Raw genomic sequence first — 23,533 nt, 5'->3', positions numbered from 1 at the left:
GTGTGGCAGCAGCCGCCCGTGGGTGAACTCCATTTTCACACCCATCCAAATGAACCAAGTCAAGTGCTGAAATGAACTAGAGTTTGATTTAAAATGTCTGCATGGTGCTAGTCTGTGGCAGCCGGTGGACATTTCTCCACGGCTCGCTCTCTCTTTCTTTTTATCCATCCACTATATCATTCAACATCATTCAGTTATCTTTTGACCTGAATCATTACATGACATTCATATTATAAAAGGCACATTTACCCTTTTAATTTACCCTTGCCGACACATTTTTAAGCTCACATAGGAACTGTCCGATGGAGCGAAAACATCAATAGCGATGACAGCCAACTCACGTATGTTCTCTGAATGGGAGGAGAGCTCTCATCTTCCCAAAAAGATCAAATAGTAAAAAATACAGCAAGATGTTAGAGGAGCTCATAGGCTTAATCATCATTGTGTCATCTCCTCTACTAGTAACTTGGGTGAACATTATTATTATTTATTTATTCACCAAAAAAAAAAAAAAAAAAAAAAAAAAGGTTATGTACTGCAGCATTAAAGTTACACAAAAGTGACACTAAAGGTTGTTTTTAAAGGAAAAAAATGCTTTATTGTGTGTTTTTTTTTTTTTTTTTTTTAGGGAGAACACTGCACTGGACGACAAGTTGTGCCATGAGGAAATGTTACCAAGTGAAAATAGGTTTATTTCATGTCATTTATGGCATATCGAAGCGGGTTCCTGTATATTTATTTGGGATTTCAGTAAAATATATGATTTAAGAAAAACAAAAGTCTTACATATGTCTTGAAATAAACATTGTCTGATCATTTAGCATGTTTGTAGAAATACTGCCCACAACTCTGAACAGTAACATCAGCACAGATGCTACTGCGATGCAAACTTGCGCTTCCAACATTCCCTCGTTCCCACTTTGGGGTTTCATCAAAATGTAAATTGATTACTTCAAAGAACAAACACCGCTATTGTGTTTCCGAAACCTCTCCTGCTTTCCAATTCACGTCCATATAATTATGGAGATAAGAGAGGAAGAGAAGAGAGAGCGAGGACACCAAACTCCCACAGTGACTATTACCATCTGAACTATCACTCATACGACTCATGCTGGATGCTGACTAATTAGCTCATTAAGCTCTTCTCTGCTCTGATAACATACTGAATGTGTGCGTGTGTGTGTTTAAAGATGGCGTGAGTGTGGTACATTGAAATGCGAGTCAAGAAGAGCTCATGTTGATACAGGGTTATTCATTTATAATCGGAAATCTATTCCAACAGTTTCAGCATTATACAGAATTTTTTTGGGTATATTTACATCGTTTTCACATTGTGCTCCTCAAATAATGAGCTGGGTATTATTAACTCAACTCTACCAAAAATGATGACATAGATATGTCTAACTGTTATGGATAAAAAAAAAAGAGAGACCAGTTCAGCCTGTAAGATTTAGCTTAGGCGCCAGAGATTGTATATGTTGAACCAGTTATTCTGTTTCTGTTACTCGTCAACTGGCGAACTATCGGCTGTAGGACAACTACGGTTTACGTTCAAACTAAGCTTGTAGCAAACGCGAGTGACGTCATGCATGCTGTGATCTAACAGCTTCAAACAACATGCAACAAGAGGGAATAAACGCTGCACCCCATGCATGTCAAGTGCCAATGCGACGGGAGCTATGGTGTATTTTGAATGGAAAAGATGATTTTGTTTGGTTATTTATGATTGTCAGGTTAGACATGCCAGGTTTTGGTAATTCCACAGACAAACCCAAGGCGGCGAATTTAAAAGGGGGAGGTCTGCGCCGCTGCGGGAGTGAACACAGCCAATTGCAATCATGTCCAATCAAAGCGGCTCTTCTCATTCCCTTTAAATACGGCCCAATGACCGCTCGCAAGGAAACATAGATAGAGGTAGATAAATTCTAGTGTTTTCACCATAAACCTAAATAGAATGTGACATTTTAAAGTCACATGATTTTAAAAATAAATCATGTCTTTTATAAAGCACATATCTACTAATACACATTATTATGAATGATGTTTTAAAAGGTTCTACCCATGTATACTACACACCATTGACTTAAGATTATTTTTGGGGAAAACTGCACATTATACACAAGAAATGATGACAATAATAATATAATAGAGGGTTTGATGCCTGCTGTTCACATATCAATGAAATACATCTGACATCCACCACACATGTCCATGGAGCTCGCGTATCTGCCTGCCTGTGCCTGCCTCAAATTCACCAGAATTGTAATGGATCACGTGCGGCAAAAGTTAGACGCGGTATCAGCAGATGTGAGTTCAGACCGACTTTCTGCCGACTTTCTTTCATGTCGAAGGACACACCCTCGCTAGCTTGGTGTAGACTAGTCAGCCAAATTGGCAAACGTGCAGCGAGTCTTGCGCTTGCATGAAAATAAAAATAATCAGGATACGCCAGCATTTGCACCCTCCACAGATGCACCGTCTATGAGAATAGATCCCTTGGAGGGCAATCAATGATACTATAGATCTCACACATGCATACACGAACACGCACATGCACTCGCACGCACACACGCACACACACACACACACACACACACACACACACACACACCTCAGGAAGACAATGTTGAAGCCCAAAGCCACGTAATCATGTAAAAGCCCCCCAAAACATCTGCTTTAGATCAGAAATCCACATGATCTGAGCCAAAACAGGTTTTGAGGTTACTGACACTGATTGCTAAACGAATACTATTTGGAAAAATGTTACTCAGTATGTTTCTACAAGGTTTAGTGTGAAATGAACTTTCCTTTGGTCAAATAGATCTTTATAAAGCTTAAAGATTAAATATATTTATACATGATTTATTTTAAGGATGTGGACACTCTGGATTTTGTAGTCTGATTTCAGATTTCGGTCAACCTGATAATAAGCCTAATACAGTGCATACACCTTAAATGAAAGTCTTTCAGCCAGAGAGAACTGAGGCTTGTTTGCTCTCTGTACTGAACTTTGTACCATTTGAGAACAGTGAGGCAGAAAAAAAAGCTTGCGATCGATGAGAAAACAAATGTAGCGGAAGCAAGGGAAGAGCATAAATACCTGACTGAAAGGGTGAAATCCCCCGGATTGCTCTTGCTGGGCCGGGCCAGGAAACTGCCGTGGACACCCCTGGTCAACAGGAGCTGCTCTGCTTCGATTCCGGTGATGTTGGGGTGGAACCACCTGAAAACAAAAAGTAAATTGGAGCTGCTGTCATGCATGAAGTCGGTTGGGAGTGTACTGAGCATTTTCTTTGGCCATTTTAAATATGTTTATGTATTACCGTCACAGAAGGGTGCTGGTGAAATCGCAAAGAAAAATTTTTAATGACGACCACATGAGCAGGAATGGTCCTTTTTGCACATATGAAAAAAAAGAAAGTGGTACACGTGTCTCTGCTGGCTGCTCAGTACAATATGACTCAATGATGAAAATGGGAAAATTGTGCACAAATACAAACAATTCAGAGGTTGACCAGTGTCCTGGAACTGATTGTATTCAACGATATAGCATACTGTGGTGTACAGGTTAAAGGTCACATGGACCCCCATCCATATTATCGGATTATTAAATAATTGCATGCCTAATTTGTCTTAAATTGCAAACACTGGACTTTATCTCATGCAGGAACATGCTAATGCCTATTAGGTTAACTAATCACTCATTAGCAGGGCCTGTCATTTGTGCTATTAAAATGATATAAACAGGCCTCGACTGCAAGCGTAATCTTCTGGGATGCCTCGTTAATTTGTTTGTTTCGTCAGAGAAGATGGGGCTAACAACGTTAACAGCTCATTTGGGATGACAAAAAAAAAAAAAAATCTTCAAATTGAGAGATAAACCTTATTACTTCCACATTGCGGAAGTGCGATACGCACAGAACTGGAGGGTTACGAAAAATAAAAAATGAACGTAGAGTCCCACACACCTTAGTAAGTCAAGTGTTGACCTTTTATTCACTTAGGAAAGACTTTCTGATGAGAAAATGCCTTTAAATACAGCATTTAAAAAGAAAAAGAGTATTTAAAAATACCTGAATGAAAAACATGACTTGATGTGGATGGTAAACGCCGCAACACAGCTGGATAATTCCCAAACCCATTTCATAAGACCTTACCCTTTAATATGTGTAGCCACAATGACTATTTGGCTTTGTTCATCTATCTATGGCAGCAACATATCGTGACTGGCAGAACAAGTAAAAGATCTTCATATCCACCGGTTGTCATTCATGCAACAGAAATATTTCACACTACTTCGTGAGGAAATTAAGACAAGATAATCATTATTTCAGTATGCTTTTTGGGAAATTGTTTTTGGGTGGCATGCAGTGAGTTTTCGAGTAATTTCTAAGGTTGAGAAACACTGTTTATTAGATACATTACAGTGTTGTTTTTTTACCCAAGCATTGTTATCTATTCAGAATCAGAATCATCTTTATTTGCCAAGTGTGTCCAAAACACACAAGGAATTTGTCTCCGGTAGTTGGAGCCGCTCTAGTACAACAGACAGTCAATTTCCAGAACAGTTTGGAGACAAAGACATTGACAAAAACAATTGTGCAAAAAGATGCAGAGTCCTCTAGCACTTAGAGCAGTTCGAATGACTAATATTGCAATAGTCCGGTGCAATGACCATTGTGCAAAGGGCGCCGAGACTTCAAGGAGTGTATGCGGTGTAAAGTGACGAGTAGTGCGATCATCTGGGACAATGCTGGTTGTGCAAATGTTACAGATACTCCTCAATCAGTGTGCAAATGGAGCAGATGCTACTCTGGCATGAGTGGCCAGTATATGCAAAGAGTGCAGCATGGCGAGACAACTGCAGTGAGTGCACGAGTAATACATAATTGGCCCCACACAAATGTGACAACGAACTCAAGTCAAAAACATTCCAGCTTGTTGTAATGGAATTATAGGTTAGGTGTTTAAGAAGTTGATCGCAAGAGGGAAGAAGCTGTTGGAATGTCTGCTAGTTCTAGTTTGCGTTGATCGGTAGCGCCGACCTGAGGGAAGGAGCCGGAAGAGCCGGTGACCGGGGTGCAGACGGTCCGAGAGGATTTTGCACACCCTTGTCTTAGTTCTGGCAGCGTGCAAGTCCTCAATGGTGGGTAGGGGGGTACAGACAATCCTTTCAGCAGTTTTGATTGTCCGTTGCAGTCGGAGTTTGTCCTTTTTTGTAGCAGCACCAAAGCAGACTGTGATGGAAGAACACAGGACCGATTCGATGACCGCTGTGTAGAACTGTCTCAGCAGCTCCGGTGGCAGGCCGTGCTTTCTCAGAAGCCGCAGGAAGTACATCCTCTGCTGGGCCTTTTTGAGGACGGAGTTGATGTTGGTCGCCCACTTCAGGTCCTGAGAGACTGTAATTCCAAGGAACTCGACGGTTGACACAAGGCACCTGGACAACGTGAGGGGCAGCTGTGGCGAAGGATGCCTCCTGAAGTCCACGATCATCTCTACCGTCTTGAGCGTGTTCGGCTCCAGGTTGTGTCAGCCGCACCACAGCTCCAGCCGCTCCGCTTCCTGTCGATATGCAGACTCGTCACCGTCCTTGATGAGGCCGATGACAGTGGTGTCATCTGCAAACTTCAGGAGCTTGACAGTCGGGTTCGCTGAGGTGCAGTCGTTCGTGTAGAGAGAGAAGAGCAGCGGAGAGAGGACACGACCTTGGGGCGCCCCAGTGCTGATGCTGCGTGCGGATGAGGTGGCCTCCCCCAGCCTGACCTGCTGTGTCCTGCCCGTCAGAAAGCTGTAAATCCACTGGCAGATGGCAGGTGAGACGCTGAGCTGGAGAAGCTTGGTTGAAAGGAGTTCAGGGATGATGGTGTTGAACGCTGAGCTGAAGTCCACGAACAGGATCCTCGCGTAGGTCCCTGCACTGTCGAGGTGTTCTAGGATGAAGTGCAGTCCCATGTCGACTGCATCATCCGCAGACCTGTTCGCTTGGTAGGCAAACTGCAGGGGGTCCAGCACGAGACGTTCAAAGGACTTCATGACCACAGATGTCAAAGCGACAGGCCTGTAGTCATTCAGACCAGAGATTGCAGGTTTCTTGGGGACTGGAATGATGGTGGAGCGTTTGAAACAGGATGGAACTTTGCACATTTCCAAAGATCTGTTGAAGATCTGAGTGAAGACTGGAGCGACCTGGTCCGCGCAGACTTTGAGGCAGGATGGGGAGACATGGTCCGGTCCTGCCGCTTTGTTAATCTTCTGTTGTTTGACGATGCGTCTCACATCCTGTTCATGGATGGTTAACGCAGAAGTCAGAGGTGTGGTTGTGGTCGCGGGTGCGGCCGGGTGGGTGTGTGGAGTGTGGAGTCCATTTCAAATCTGCAATAGAAGGTATTCAAGTCGTTGGCTAGTGTGCTATTGTTCTCAGCTTGGGGGGATCGTCGCTTGTAATTAGTCAGCGATTGGAATGCATGCCAGACTGATTTAGAGTCGTTCGCGCTAAACTGTTTTTCCAACTTTGCTGCATAGATCCTCTTTGCAATGTTAATTTCTTTAGTCAGCTGGTTTCTAGCTCGATTATACAGGGCCCTGTCCATGCTCTGATATGAATCTTCCTTAGCTTGGCGAAGCTGCTTAAGTTTAGCAGTGAACCACGGCTTGTTGTTGTTGAATGTCCGAAATGATTTTGTTGGTACACAAACCTCTTCACAGAAACTGATATAGGATGTGACAGTGTCCGTATATTCATCCAGGCTGCCAGCTGAATTTTCAAAGACACTCCAGTCTGTGCAGTCTAAACAGCTTTGAAGTTCCATCTTGGCTTCATTGGTCCACCTTTTGACTGTTTTCACTGTAGGCTTCGCACATTTAAGTTCTTGGTTGTACTTCGGTATTAAGTGAATTAAGCAGTGATCAGACGAGCCCAGGGCTGCACGAGGTATAGCACGGTATGCGTTTTTTACCGTAGTGTAGCAGTGGTCTAAAGTATTATTTTCCCTGGTAGGACAGTCGATGTGCTGCTTGTATTTAGGGAGTTCGTGGTTGAGTTTAGCTTTGTTAAAGTCCCCGAGAATAATGAGGGGTGAGTCCGGGTGTTTTTTTTCAATTTCGTTGACTTGTTCGGCGAGCGTTAGCAATGCGGCGTTCGTGTTAGCTTGTGGTGTAATATAGACTCCAGCCAGTATAAACGATGCAAACTCACGTGGCGAGTAGAATGGTTTACAGTTCAAAAACAGCGACTCCAAATGCGGGCTGCAGTGTGTGCTGAGCACCGTGACGTCCGTACACCATTTTACGTTGATATGGAGGCATATCCCGCCGCCCTTCGTTTTCCCCGATGATTCCATGTCGCGGTCCGCTCGATGAATGTTGAAGCCGGGAAGCATGACGGCGCAATCGGGTACAGCGTCGCAAAGCCAGGTCTCCGTGAAGCACATGACCGCGGAACGTCCGAAGTCTTTACTGGTCTTTAACAGAAGATGAAGCTCGTCCATTTTGTTGGGTAGGGAGCGTACATTCGCGAGGTGGATCGACGGGAACGCCAATCTGTGTCCTCTCATGCGGAGTTTCACCTGAATGCCGGCTCGTTTTCCTCTGTGGCGCCGCTTCCGCCTCCACGCGCCGAAAACCGCGGATGCCGCTCCGGTGAGTAACTCGGGGAAAAAACTGAGCGGATTTTCGAAAGTTGGCGACAGAAAGTCCGGAGTAGCCTCCTTGATGGTTAGCAGGTCTCCCCTTGTGTAAGTGAGTCGTGTAAGGTCTCCAAAGACGGACGAAAAACACAAAAACAAAGACAATACTAGAGAGTGCGTTACCGAGGCGACCACACTGGTAGGCGCCATCTTGCCATCATCAAGCATTGTTATCTATTGATGGAAACAAGTAAAAACATGCATACAACACATTTATTTTAGCATTCAGTATTCTAAGAATGAAATATCTCCCCGGGTAAATTGAGATATTTTCAATGAATACCCTGCATGTGATGTTTGTAACCCAAAATCAAACCATAACACAAAAGACCTAATGTCGATGGATTTACTTGGTATTTATTTCAGCCCACTGTTTTCATTCTTTTATAAAGATAAACATTGTATTGTATTATATGACATTATTACTTGAGGCATCCACCAGACTATTCTAAATTTGAACACTAGTGTTAGTAAACACTAAAAGGAACATGCAGGTCGACAGGAATGCAAAGCCCAAGCTAATGATAATATAATGATAACCTCTGTTGCTATACACAAACTGTAAATATTGATTCCATCTTTTTCTCAGGTAGCTGTTGGCTGGTGCACACTCCCCCGTCAACAATATTCACTCTTCACAAACAGTTGCAAGACTTGAGCTGACTACACAGAAAGCGAGTCTCCACGTTGAAGTTTGATTCAAGACGCGTAGTGAGTGAAAGCAAAAGCCGTACGGCTCTTGAGGACGATGTGTTTGCGGACACAGCATCAAGAATGTACAGTACTGAATGCATACATGTCAGCTGTGCAGATATAGAGCTCACGTTTGCCATGGGATCATTAGGTTAATTCCCCCTAATGACTATGGGCCACAGCCGGCTAAGTTTACAATTGCAGGTATGCAGGTTATGTGCTCCCTGCGCTTTTTCTTTTTACTGAAACCAAAGATAAGCGTAAGATGAACATATTATTTATGCCGACATTTTGTTAAACTTTACTGACTGCAGAAAGTAGTTTGGTTGGTTTGATGAATGACCTTTTCACAAAACTTTGGGTCAGGGCACACGGACGAAGCAAGACACCCTTACATTTTGGTGAATGTAAGTGAATGTTTCACTTTAGATTGTCGCAACCAGGGGAGAAAAAAAAACAATGGGGAACAAACATGATATATGTTACATACATATACACGGTATGACCCATACCCGTTTCACTGCACTACGTAAGAGTCACGCCTGTGGGTCTGAATAGACGAGGCCTTATCTAATGTGCAAAACTCTCCTTTCGTTCTAACTGCTCAGCAAAACTGACAGTTACACTTCCTGAAACGAAATGGAAAAGGCAAGACATTTCCTCGTGGTAGATAAATGTAAATGTCAGACTTTTGTGCTCTGCATTGGGAGATAAACCCTGAACCTTCATTCTACACTTGACAGAAAAGTCAAAGTGACAGTGATGGCTTGGTGGTTACAATGCAGTTTTCTATATGATTTTTTCACTAACTTCACTTATACTTCCCCAATCCAGGACATAATTCATCCACCCAACCATCCATTTTCTGAGCCGCTTCTCCTCACAAGGGTCGCGGGAGTGCTGGAGCCAATCCCAGCTATCATCGGGCAGGAGGCGGGGTACACCCTGAACTGGTTGCCAGCCAATCGCACAGCACATAGAAACAAACAACCATTCGCACTCACATTCACACCTACGGGCAATTTAGAGTTGTCAATCAACCTACCACGCATGTTTTTGGGATGTGGGAGGAAACCGGAGTGCCACGCAGGCACGGGGAGAACATGCAAACTCCACACAGGCGGGGTCGGCGATTGAAGCCCGGACCTAAGAACTGTGAGGCAGGCGCTCTAACCAGTCGATCACCGTGCCGCCCCAGGACATAATTATCAGACGAAATTAAGAAAATATGGTCTGGCTGCTGGTTTATGATAGTGAGAGAATGGCAAAGCTCTGAACTGGATCAGCTCACAACACAAAGACTAGACATATTTCCCAGAATGCACCTGACCTGTATCCTAACCAGGGCGGGTGAGGTGGCGTCACACGGGGGACTCAATTGATCCAATTTCTGTCACTTGAAAATCCAAAGTAGAAATTGTAGCAGCAGCTGTATCAGTGATACATTTACAAAAGTGTACAAAGTGTACATTTTGTTGCCAAATAGGACAAAGGCCTCCAGATGACTCCCAGGAGGACCTGGGCAGGAAGTTCTTCAAAGGTTACGACAGAGTGACCCGCAACGGTGAATTTGTACACCAATTAGAAAATGGTTGGGCATTCCTATCAACAATGTTTGGCATACACTCCATCTTGAGCAATCGAGCCATGATGGATTTTACGAGTTGGCAGCAGAGAGAACAATTATTTGAGACCCAACTAGTCAGAGGTTACTCAAGCAACAATCTGCCAAAAGTTTGCCAACAATAAGGTTATGAGATCTACAGTAAAAATGTCCAAAAAGTGAGATGTTCCCACAGAGCGCTGTACAGATTGAAGAAATGATTTCATTTATTACAAACAAATAAAATTATCAGCGTTTGGATGAGGGGAAAATTCACTTTGAGTGTGTTATTACGAAGCAAACCAGGAGCCAAAATGACACCGTTTTTATGTGATGGGTTAATAACGGTCCTGTTAAAAAGACCCTTAGTTTACTTCTACTTCATTTTGGTTTCTCGAGCAGGCTGTCGAGATTGTCAATAGTAAGAAACGATGTCTGTCTTTCTTCTTTCACATTTGACAATTTCTTGACGATCTCTTTTCTTTTTTTAATATATAGTTTTCATTTTCAACAAATAAACCAGACAGCAGCCAGCAAATTTTTAGCAAGGCAAATATATTTTCTGTTTTTCTTTCCTCACATTCAGGGATCTCAAATACTGTGATCTAGTCATTTCTTATCTCAGCGAGTTTGTTCTCTACTGAGTGCCATTATAGTTTTGTATTGCAATATTTGTAATGCATTACTTTCACGACAAGGTTCTTGTGACAAAAAAACAACAACTGAGAAAAAAACTCTTGCAAATGTCTTAAAATTGATGCACTCAATTTACACATTTGGGTAAAAATATATTTGTTATTTTTTAAAAAAAAGGCGCCAGTAGCAGAACACCCTGGAGGTTACGAGCGGATTGCAGAAATATTCCTGAATGCACATGTTTCAAGAGCAAAATTCTAGGTGATAATCACCAAAATTCTGTTTCATCTTGAAGCACAGTTACTACGTTTATGTCACAGCATAAACTAGTAAAGTGAAAGTTTTTAGATTATCATTTCACAGGTCATTGTTGTATTCTGACAGAGAGGTCTTGTGTGTCAACTGGTGAACAGATTACTCATTGTCTTGTTTTTAATCCTTGACAGATTCATACAGAGAAATAATAACTGTAGGGCAAAAAAAATGTGCTCTCTCACTAATCTATATTTAATCCTTCCATCCCAGAAACACTGGCGCTCATGAAATCATCAAAACAATGGGGAGAAGCTGGAAGCTGCAACTCTAGGATTCAACGACAAGCAACATTAGTCTGACACAATTGTACATGTGTAAAAATGAAGTCAAACAGCTTGGCATTCAACCTAACATTTTGAGAAAAATATGGACCAAACTACAACAGAAGTCATAACCCGGACAAAAAAAAGTGTCTATCGAGCTAGGTTAGCGGAAAACTGACTTCATTCAAGACTGAGTGATCACCAGTCAATCGCAGGCCAATTGTGAACAGTGCACTGACTAGGAATTGATTCCCAACCAGTTGCACACACACAAAAAAACACTACTCTAACAATTTGTGGACTGTAGATTTATGACGCCAACATTTTTATCTTTGCAATGGCTTAAGTTGGTAGTAATTCAGAAGAAAACAAAGTTCAAATTGACTCTTGGAACCGATTTGGTTCTGTGCCACGGGTCCACTTTTCAATACTTAAATGACACCAAGATTTGTAGAACTAAATGCATTATTTGGCAAAGCAGCAATGTGGGGAAAGTTGAAGGGGATGTTTGCGCCTACCTCACCATTCTGGTCGAAGCCTTCCACAAGCCCCTTCCTTCTGCAGCCACAGATTTGAGTAATCCAGTACTGTACAACAAGTGAGGCCAGGAGGGTGTCAGGACAATATTGAGACAAATTGAGGGTGTGGGGGCAGGTTTAGTGGTGGTTGCTCGTCCAAAGTGTTACCAAGTTAGCTACAATGAGACAGTGAGAGAAACGTGGTGCTTTGCGCAAATGTACAAAAGAGAGGGAGTGTGCAGAGGAGAGCGAGGGGGCGGGGCGTTTGTAATCTGGGATTTGGATGAACGTGAGCGAGTCTGATAGCACAACCCGTCACCACTATCAGCCCCCCTCCTTTCCCCACCTTAGGCGAATGTGACAAGCTTGGGCAGACTGGTCTGACGTGCCTGGTTGTGGGGTGGGGGTGGGTTAGATCAGGGGACGTCACCGGTCTTTGTCAACTGTGGCCCTTTCAGACTTTTGTGTGTGTGTGTGTGTGTGTGTGATTTTAAGGGCTATTCAAATAAAGTTGACTTGACTTGACCTCCTCCTGAGTAGTCAACACCAAACAAAGCCCAGCCAGTGATCCCCGAGCCAAGAGAGCTTTCACTGGCAGTGACACGGGCCAGACCATGCCAGGCCAGGTCAGGAAGCCAGCTCTCCCACAACTCTAAACTCCTGGCTCAGTCAGTGGAGAAAACACAACAGCTGTGTCGCCTGTGCCTGGAGATTACATCTAATCGTGCGTGGCATAGTTACACCAGATCATAGTCGGTCGACCCTTGCCAAGATAAAAGCCGGCAATCCAGCCAATTCAGTAGGATGCTATTAGGCTATTCATTTTCCAGCTATGGGACGAACATGCAATTACGACCCCAATTCCAATGAAGTTGGGACGTTGTGTTAAACATAAATAAAAACAGAATACAATGATTTGCAAATCATATTCAACCTATATTTCATTGAATACACTACAAAGACAAGATATTTCATGTTCAAACTGATAAACTTGATTGTTTTAGCAAATAACCATTACCGGGAACTTAGAATTTTATGGCGGCAACACGTTCCAAAAAAGCTGGGACAGGTGGCAAAAAAGACTGAGAAAGTTGAGGAATGCTCATCAAACACGTGTTTGGAACATCCCACAGGTGAACAGGCTCATTGGGAACAGGTGGGTGACATGATTGGATAGAAAAGGAGCTTCCCTGAATTGCTCAGTTATTCTCAAGCAAAGATGGGGCGAGGTTCACCTCTTTGTGAACAAGTGCGTGAGAAAATAGTCCAACAGTTTAAGGACAATGTTCCTCAACGTACAACGGCAAGGAACTTAGGCATTTCATCATCTTTGGTCCATAATATCATCAAAAGGTTCAGAGAATCTGGAGAAATCACTCCATGTAATCGGCAAGGGCCAAAACCAACATTGAATGCCCGTGACCTTCGATCCCTCAGGCGTCACTGCATCAAAAACCGACATCACAGTTCAGCGCTACATGCGTAAGTGCAACTTAAAACTCTACGATGCAAAGCAAAAGCCATTTATCAACAACACCCAGAAACGCCGCCGGCTTCTCTGGAACAGAGTTAATCTAAGATGGACTGATGCAAAGTGGAAAAGCGTTCTGTAGTCCGATGAGTCCACATTTCAAAATTATTTTGGAAATTGTGGACGTCGTGTCCTCCGGGCCAAAGAGGAAAAGAAACATCCGGACTGTTATGGACGCAAAGTTCAAAAGCCAGCATCTGCGAGGGCTGTGTTGGTGCCAATGGCATGGGTAACTTACACATCTACGAAGGCACCATTAATGCTGAAAGGTACATACAGGTTTTGGAGAAACATATGCCGCCATCCAAGCAACGTCTTTTTCATGGTCGCCCCTGCTTATTTCCGCAATACAATGCCAAACCACATTCTGCACGTGTGACAACCCGTGTAGCTTCGTAGTAAAAATGCGCAGGTACTAGACTGGCCTGCCTGCAGTCCAGACCTGTCTCCCATCGAAAATGTGTGGCGCATGATGAAGCGTAAATACGACAACGGAGACCCCGGACTGTTGAACAGCTGAAGCTGTACATCGAGCAAGAATGAGAAAGAATTCCACCTACAAAGCTTCAACAATTAGTGTTCTCAGTTCCCAAACGTTTATTGAATGTTGTTCAAAGAAAAGGTGATGTAACACAGTGGTAAACATGACCCTGTCCCAGGTTTTTTGGAACATGTTGCAGCCATAACATTCGAAGTTAATTTGCTAAAAACAATAGTTTATCAGTTTGAACATGAAATATCTTGTCTTTGTAGCGTATTCAATTAAATATAGGTTTACAAATCATTGTATTCTGTTTTTATTTATGTTTAACACGTCCCAACTTCATTGGAATTGGGGTTGTAAATGCAGCAAGTAGTATAAGAATATACTGTACATACTTATGATAACCTTGCAAGTGACATTTGCAGCAAAGATTTAAACGGCATGGCGCTAGGTAATTTTATTGTTTACTTGAGTTGATGACGCATGTAGAGCTAAATATTGGAAGCAGATGAAAATTCCACAGACAAAATGTCTTCTTTTTGGTCTCAACACTGCAATGTTTAGTTTACGTGCACATTCAGTTTCCTTTGCCAATACCAACATTGTAGCAAGAAGAGGCAAATATTCATCCGCCTCAACAGTGAACACTGAAAGCAGTGACCACGAATGCAAAAAAAAAAGAAAAAAGAAAGATGCATATTGTTTATATGCATTTGGTGTCGTTCATCTTAATGTGTTTGATGGGTTTGTTCTTCAACTCCAGACTCATCCAAGAATGTCTTGACAGACCTGGCTTTACGTACTGGGACACAGTCATGCTGGAAGAGAAAACGGCCTCTCTTAAACTGTTCTCACAAAGTTGGAAGCATAAAATTGTCCAAAATATCTTGCTAAGATGAAACATTTGCAGAATAAAGAGTACAGCGCCAACAACCTGACACTGATGGTGAAGAACCAAGCAATAAAAAAAAAAAAAATTGTAAAGTCCAGTGGACCGGCTAACATCAACCACCTCCGAGGTCATGCAATTAAGGATTTGACTTGTATTTTAGGGAAAAAATGTACAGTACAAGAAGAATATATACAAGTGAAGTAAGCAAACTCACATTTGAACTTCCCTCCACAGGAGTAATGTAAGCTTAAAGCAGCAATGTGACAAGAGTTCCCAAAAACGACAGTCTGTCAAAATGCTGAGTCTGGCTGGAATGGCCACTTTCATCCTGAGTACAACGCGACAAGAATTCTGAATATTGGATGATGGGTTGCTGAGAAACTGACTTTTCTTGTGTGATATTGCCTATAAAAGCAAATCAAGTAAAAAAAAAACAACCCTTCAAATTAGTGTAAAGCAGTATATCGGTAACTATTTCTCAACATATCTCCTTGACACTTTCATTTCATCTGCTACTTAGGGAAGTTTCATTTAACGATATCCATCAAAAAGCTCGTCGGCACCAAGATTTACACGCAATTCTCCAAGTCGCCGAGTCAAACTTACCGTGATGTTTCGAACGCCGTCACTTGCCCTAAAAACTCGATTTAAATAGCGCAAATGGACCGCGAATCACGACAAGAGCAGTATGGGAAGTTGAAAAGGACATACTTGAGCAATCAATTGTTTTGTTGTGAATTTACTGTATTTCTTATGGAGGATTTTAGAGGCATTTCAAGTGCTCGTGCCATGTTTCTTTTGAAAGAAAATCCCACAAAAGGTGGCGGCCATTTGTCACGTTGCTTGTTAAACAGCATCCTGGAACAGATTGTGCTGGACCACTGCATGTCTGCTATCGTACCAGTCTCACACTATCATTCCCTCCTCCTCAGATCATGACTTCAGGAGCCGAGTGACTCAGGGCTTTCCAAGAATAGGATTTCCTTTGACAGTCACCATGCGACCCATTTCCCCACACGGAGCCTCGAGCAGCAACCCAGAGAAACACAAACGAGCCAATGAGATTCCAAATAACCTGCTTTGGTCTGATAAGACGTCAACAGAATAGAGAGTTTCAAAAAAAAAAATAAAAAAAAAAAAAAAAGTGTCATGGGATAGACACGGGCAGCTGGGAGCCTCAGGTTTGGCCGCGAGCTGGTTGAAGGAAAACGGGGGCACAGTGTGCATTCAGCTGCCGCGTAGCCTCTTACGTAATGTCTCAAGTTCTATAAAGCCTCGGTTGTCTATTTACAGCATGCCTGTCTCGGTCCGCCGACAAAAAGGTGGTATACTTTGCAGCCCCGGCATGGCGTCAAAGTCCCCGCGAGGGCTACAGTATGTCAGCCTCGGGGTGTGGATTTTGCTAATGTCTGGATTTCTGGCCCAGCTGATGAGCTGCGTGCGGAGTATTAAATTCACACGTCCCCCATCACTGGATGCTTCTCAGTGTAACTTCGCACATTGCATAATTAACTAAATTATTCATTTGAAATGGGAATCTGGCTCTGAGTCTTTTCATGCGATGGGATTTCATCTAGTTTTTCTGTCTAGGCAACAGTTAAAGCAGTAGAATTGGTGAAAAACCAATATATTTTTGTAGCTTTTCGAATGAGCAGGTTGGAACATCATGTTTTTGCCTCATGTGATCTTTTTCATATTGGCACGTAATCCCCAAAACAAAAGAATCTTGGACAGTCATTTCAAAGATGCTGACAATGGCAGGACCGTACAAACGTAAACGTTAAAAAAAATGTGAAGCACAGTGTTTCTTTACGTAAACAAGAGCTTCTGCAGTTTTAATTATTGCTCACAATGGAATGACACAATGGCCAAATCTGGAATTCCTCTCAAATTGTGTCTGTTTTCACCAAAGACAAAGGTGAAAGAATAGAGTATGATATATTCAAAAAATGTCCACAGCTCATTTCATGCTAACCTTTAACTTGAGTCTGATAAACATCAAATAATGCATATTTTACATCTTTTGACCCAAATGTATAAACTCAACGAGGACTGACGAGCAGGGTGTTGCAGGTTTCAGGCCGCTTTCGATATTTTGTTCAATATACTTTATAATCCAAATATTGACTTCATATATGTCAAACTCAGGCCCGGGGGCCAAATTTGGCCCACGATATAATTATATTTGGCCCGCAAGACCATATCAAATGTGTATTAGAGCTGGCCCGCCAGTATGTAGCACGTGCGGCACTAATGTTACAAATCCCAGAATGCTTTGCTAGCGTGTCGGCCCATCGGTCTCGACCGGCGAGCGCCCCTTCCCTTTCTGTTGCGGTCGTTAGCAAGCTCTGCTACCGGTCTCCCGGAGCAAATTTACACTTCCCCTTCCCAAAAATGGCCCAACGGAAGACGGAAAACGGTTGACTTCCAAGACAGGTGGGAGGCGGATTGTCCGTTCCCGAAAGCAAAAGACAGACCTGTTTGTCGTGCGCGCAGCAACGTGGCTTGGAACAAAGAATAGAACATCATTGAATTCATCTTGGGTTTTTTTTTTTTTTTTTTTTAAATGGCCTTTATCCACTCCTAGTCGGGGACTGTTAATAGTTGGAAGTTTGGATTTTTATTGAAGGACATTCTTATTTTCTTGGGTTGTTTTGTCGTTGGCCTTTGAAAAAAAGATTTGCATCAAAAAGAAAGGTAGTTGGAGAAAGATAAATAGAAGATGGAGAGAATTCAGGTTATCTATTTCAATACAAAGCAAACAAATACCACTGATGTCTTTTATGGCAAATTTGATTTCTCGTGTTTCTAAAACTAAAGTTTGTTTATTCCAGATTCGGTGTTTAAGCAAAATTGAAGATTGTTGTCACTTGATAAACTTTAACGCTACATTTGCGCAGAGAAGGTAAACATGCGCATCGCAGTGATTTTTCATTCAATATTGAGTTCGGCCCACGACGACGTCCCAATTCTTCATTTTGGCAAACCGTGAATTTGAGTTTGACACCCCTCATTCACTTCATCACCTTAAAAGATATTCTGCTATCAACATTGAACATTTTGTCTGCAATTCCTTGTATACTTACTTGGCTCTGACTACATTCAAACTATTATGGTGTAATTTTCAAAAGGAAACAAATTGATATTTGTGGTGTTTATTTATTTTTTTACAGTATTAAAAAAAAAATTATAATAATAATAATGAGAAAATCCTTTTAAAAACACTGTACCATAGCCTAGATTTGAGTAGTTTCCAAATGGGGGGAAGCATGAACAGTTGGCGGCGTGGAGAGCTCTCCTGGAAATGTCGCCAGCGTTATCTTATTCCTCCACACGGACTGTTATTTTCCTGTGGCCCAACACAGAAAACTGACTCACTCTTCTCAAATGAGTCTCAGTGACAGATGAGGTCTGCTCCATTAACAAAGGAGGCTTCAGGGGCCATATTGGCGGTTTCGTGATGAACGTCATTTCGGATAGAGAAGCGCGGCTAACCGCGTGTGCGGATTCAATTTGGGGATTTGAAGGTGGTCCCGCGGCGCGAGAAAGACTGCTCGTGAACGACCGAGCCGCACGTCTTCTGTTGTCACTGTGAGATTTGAGATCAGGAAGCGCGGAGGCAGTCTCAAAGCAACACTCATAAATGTCTCAGACGCTCACACGAATGATGGGAAACTAGCAGGGCAGAAAGCAACTCCCTGCCTACTTTGAATCTCTCACTTTGTACGCTGTATCTGATTGGAACCTGATTGTGACCCCCGCTCCGCCCGCCCGCCCGCAGCTCTGAAGGGCTCACATTCTGCAATATCTTTTTTCTTTTATTTAGCTGTTTTCGCCCCCGGTTGTTTTGCTCACGCTAGCCCGCTCTCATGACGTTTAGTTGGAGTGCCTATGAAGACTAATGCACTTCAACTAGTAAAAGGTAACGTCATTTTGGGGGTGGGGGTGGGGTTACAGAAAACCTATTATTTGCGGGGAAAAGGGACCAATCCCTGCCACGATGAGTGAAAACCCTTGAATAATTGAGTGCAATCCACAAAATGTTTCGCATTGCCAATATTCCAATTTTGAACTTGAACTAGACCACAAACTGCAATGCAGTAGTGCAGACTCGCCGTAATGTTCATTTTGTGTGAATAGTCTGCGCGTTCGTACTATTTCAAAGAGTCTGCCTCCATTTGTGATAGTCAGTGGAACTCCAAGCTTGTAAAACTTTGAATTCTACCCAAATTTGGGGGTAAAAAGAGAAAGAAAGAAAAACCCACCTACGATCACCCATAACGCTATTATTTTTCCTTAATGTTGTGGTTTGTGTTCTTAACTTCGGTTAACTTGTTTTTACACTTGTATGACAGTGAGCATGTTGAGATTTGACTTTCTTTTACTTTTTTTTTTTTGGCATCACAGTTGAATCGAGGTTTTGTGATCGTTTCACCCCCGAAAAACATGACTTCCTTTTCCACGATTGCCAATTGGAATTAAGCAGCCTTCCAGAATGAATTGTGGATTTCTCCACTGAGCTTTTCATTTTGCACACGTCACACGACTTCATCCAAAATGGACGCACTTTCAGGAGCTTGAAAATACTTTGAATTAAGGATTTTCAAGACTTCAGGCACCTGTAACACTTCTGTTACACTGACCTCTTTCCCACCCGTACAGTGATTTGCATTTTTGTGTCAACTATAAACTTCAGGAGTGCAAAGAAAGCAATTTCTGAAGAGTGTGACGCACAAAAAAAGAAACGAATAAAATAAAATTGCCTGCAGAGTAATTGAGCAAATTTGCTGATGCACGTGGAGAAATATTTGGTCCAGACGCAAAGAACAAGTGCTGAAACTCCACACAGAGATTTTCCAACACAGATAGGACCGCGAGGCAGACCTACTAACCGTTTATCCACTGTGCTGGCCATTGTGTACATCTAATTACATTTATTTACATTTATTGCAATCGAAAAAAAAAAAAAAAGTTGATAGTGTTGAGAACTGTTGTCATGGCAACCTCTGGGAATACGATGTGTGAGTAACACTAGATATACTCCACATTCTCCGTTCATAATATGAGGCACACCTGAACACTGTAATGAAATCCAATGCAAGAGATGTATCCCCATTTGACATCACGTCACTTGAGCCATTATCGAGTGGCAATTCTGCAGCTTCGTTATGGCAGGAGTGAAATTCATTTGACGGGGTTTGTCCCGAAACATTGAGCAAAAGGGACGGGAGCAAACTTACTTGACGGAAGCTCGGCTCGTACAAAGTCAAGCAGGTGTCAAAGACTTCGTCCGCGACAAGTGGCACTTTTGAAAACACACGCATACAAAAAGAAACAAAACCAAAAAACAAAGTGCACTTTACCTCCGGGATGTCATCGCAGTCCCTCCGAGCTGTCACAAGTCCGCAAATGTTGCTGTCGGCCCCGCACAAGAATGACTGTGAAGCTCCGGCTATTTGGCTAACTGCCCCCACCGACAAATTACAAGTACCGCGCGTGAGTTCCGCCTCGGACCTTCAAAACAAGAGTTCGAGCGGAAGTGCGCTCGTGGATGCGGTTCTCGTACTCAATTTATGTCAATTGAACTTTGTTTCAAGAGCATTTAAAAATAATAATAATAATAATCAAATAAATAAAAAAAGCGGCAATAATGAGCTGGAATACAATAAATACTGCCATCCACACATCCCGCTGAATACGACTACTGGAGTGCAGCATCCTGTCCTGACCTACAAAACAAAAGCATTGTGTTTTGTTTGACCTTAGTAGTTCGTCATGTGCTGTTCACGTTTCTCCATAAATTGGAATATTGTATCAATTAAAATTTCATTTATTTAAGTAGTTCATTCCGAAAAGTGATATTTATGTATTATATAATTGGGAATATTCATAGGAAAAGGCTTTGCTGAAAGCCAAATCCATCCAAATTTTCATATTCAAAATAATTTGATGTCATATTAAAAAAAAAATCAAGTTTGTGAATTTTTGTTTTTCGTTAGCAGTAAGCTTCAATCAGCAGAATTATCGTAAAGAAAAATGTCATGAAATATTTCACTGTGTGTATAATGAGACGAATTTAACTTTTTGAATTGAACTAGTGCAATAAAAGAATTCCCCCCCATGATATTCAAATTTATTGAGATGCGCTTGTGTATGTGTTCCCATGTTTCATAAACAGTTGAGCTTTCCCTCCTTGCTGGTCCTTCTGTCTGATCCATGACGGGTCTTCGAAGCAAAAATGCATTTGAGAGACAAAGAGGTCATGTTTTAATTAAGTAGATTTGTGGCAAAGCACTACTTGCGACTAAACAAAATCCCTCACCTCAATTTAAAACACTAGACTTCTTTGACACCAAAATGCCACCAAATTGGCTCCGGGCACAAAAACAGCGAATATGTGAGTTTTTCCAGTGAATAAAGGAGGGCAGGTTTCAAAATCAATCCGAGACTATGCAAATTTATGAATGCCAAACAACAAACATGTTCACTTAAATAGCACTCCAGTTGTGATTTTATTTTTGGAGGGAGCATTTGGCCTGGAATTGAACACATTTGTTGTTATTATGGTTAAATTGGCTTTTTTTCTTGTTGTTGTTGTTCTACAAGTTGACTCGTGTGGCAGGTTCCGCCACAATTGGCCCACAGGCAGTTTCCCTGCTGCCCTCAATGAACTTTGACTCTCTTAAACGAGTTCTTGCTAACCTGCTAACAAATTGATGCATTCGAGTTCACAGCAGAACTTATAATCAATTAGTTGCTTCTGACTCTTGGCTAATATAAAATAGAATCTTTCTGCAGTCCATCTTGGAAATAGCTGAAGAGCCTTTAAAACTTTATTATTGAATCCAATGCCCAATCAGCTGACTGTTAAAACTGTCAACAGACTACGAAGCAAATAGTATGTCTCGGTCTCATTTTTAATTCATCTCTTGTAGCCTGTTAACTGTTACACCAATAAAGAAAATGAATACTAAATGAATGTTGCTCTATCTCACCGATGTCAAACTCCAGGCTCGGGGGCCAGATCCGACCCTCATTTTATGTGGCCCGCGAAAGCAAATCATGTGTGTTGACTTCATGTTTCTTGCTAAAAACCCGACTTAGATAAAACTGAGATATTGCAAGCATTTTTTTTTGCAACCAATCCTCCTCCGAAAAACAAACGGAACAAAAAACCAACACCCCTGTGTTATATGCCACTTGTGTTTCGCGGCGGCATTGACGTCAGCGGCCTGCCGATCGCTACAACTTCATCTACTGGGGGATGAACAGGCTTATGCAATTGTCTGTGGGCCCCAAGGCTTCACAGCTATGGATTGATTTGCCTCCCCACAGCTTGACCCCGTGTGCTGCCACAACCCACACACAAGCGCTGACAGGACGGAGAAAAAGGAACATCTCCTGTCCGTGGAATTTTTCTCAGGATCTGCGCCCGCTGAGTGTTTCGTGTTTCAAAACGACGCCGGCACACAATGGGACGACATTACTGCCGGATCAACACGTGACGGAAACGGATGCGGAGAGAGCGAGAGAGCAGCGCTGGCTGCATATTTGCTTTCTAACACTAAATGTGATGGATGCAAAGTCATCGGCGTGTGTCAGGGGATTTCGATCCACACTGAACGTCTCATGTTCGTTTCAAGAGGATGTGTTGCACCTGCGTAGGCAAATATTGCACAAGATGTGTGTCTGTGTCTGTGTCTGTGTGTGTGTGTGTGTGTGTGTGTGTGCGTACATGCTCGATGGTAATCTCATTTATACCGTATACAGCCATTGAAAAAGCTGTTGCTGTATGGTGGATTTAGTTCCTTATTTTTACTTGACATTTTCGCATTCGATTGATTTCACTGCTGTTAGTATGCCAACCCTCTTCAAGGTGCAGCGGCAGAAACTCAAGAGTCAGCGTGGCCCCGTGACACTCCCCAAAGCATACGGAAAAAAAAAAGAAACCCACACAAAAACAAAACATCAACGGTGACTCCGAATGGTCGCTCGTCTCGAGATTGTCTCATGTTCAACACTCAGTACATATGGCATTTACCGTTTAGGAATTGGACTGTAGCCATTTTATTCCAACCTCCTCCATTTTCGGGGCTCAGTAGTATTTCGGCAATGAGAAAAATGACTTTTCATTTGCGGATGAAACTTGTGGATGACTCATCTGGACTCGTCTCACCAAATTGTGAGGGTCCTGTCCGGAGAAAGAATCTGACTTCGGTACGCCCTGTATTCATTCATGACGATTGATTATCGATTTGGACAATGCCTACCATTGCTAGAGTTCTTGATTTGTGGTGATATTGTCATCTTGTTTTTTGCTCACCATTGAATGCAAATATATTCTCCTAAGGCCGGTGTCTATCGCAAATAGAGCTTTTTTTTTTTTTTTTTTTTTTTTCCCCTCCGTCTCTCCACTTAATGAAGACAAAAGTGATCCAGCGAAGGCAGTATGAGCCACACACAAGCAGCGAGTGAAGCTGGCCGCAGCCAAGGCCAAGCAAAGCAATTCCAGGGGGCGAACTCACAAGTTGATGATGTTCCTGTGCTGCGAATTTCTTCAAAGACTTAAAAATGATGGTTATATTTATGACCATGTCAATGGTTCAAATGTGAGCTCTGAAAATGGAGGTAGTTTACATCCAAATTCCCCAATTGCGACTGCTCTATTTTTTTGTGCAAGCTCTTAAATGAGAGGCGAAGGTCTGAATTACAGTCCTTCACACACATGCTGATGGCTTTGTTTTAAATCCATCGGTATCGCGCATCAAAAAGCCAATTCGCTGTTCAGATATTTCTGGACCTAACTGCAGAAAAACACATTTCCATTTAGGCAACGTCATTTGGGGTATCGGAAAATATTTAACGATCCAAAAAATCAACAATGACAAGATTGCACTCCATTTTGGTTGA

At 42.4% G+C, this 23,533-nt stretch overlaps 1 protein-coding gene across 5 annotated transcripts in view; it reads right to left on the bottom strand.

Moving 5' to 3' along the window:
* Positions 1-20,085, bottom strand: part of ptpn11b (protein tyrosine phosphatase non-receptor type 11b) — a 39,799-nt gene extending 19,714 nt beyond the window's left edge. For all 5 annotated transcript variants that reach the window (XM_061671871.1, XM_061671879.1, XM_061671897.1 and 2 more), the window contains exons 1-2: positions 19,987-20,085; positions 3,101-3,223 (exon numbers count right to left, since the gene is read on the bottom strand). In XM_061671871.1, the coding sequence (XP_061527855.1) occupies positions 3,101-3,223; positions 19,987-20,000 (137 nt within the window). In that variant the 5' untranslated portion in view covers positions 20,001-20,085. The remainder of the gene's footprint in view (positions 1-3,100; positions 3,224-19,986) is intronic.
* Between the last annotated feature and the right edge of the window lie 3,448 nt (positions 20,086-23,533).

This window comes from Phycodurus eques, chromosome 1 (assembly GCF_024500275.1).
Source record: "Phycodurus eques isolate BA_2022a chromosome 1, UOR_Pequ_1.1, whole genome shotgun sequence".
Classification (NCBI taxonomy): Eukaryota; Metazoa; Chordata; class Actinopteri; order Syngnathiformes; family Syngnathidae; genus Phycodurus; species Phycodurus eques.
Note: the sequence above shows the minus strand (reverse complement) of the source record. Positions and strands in the feature narration are given on the sequence as shown.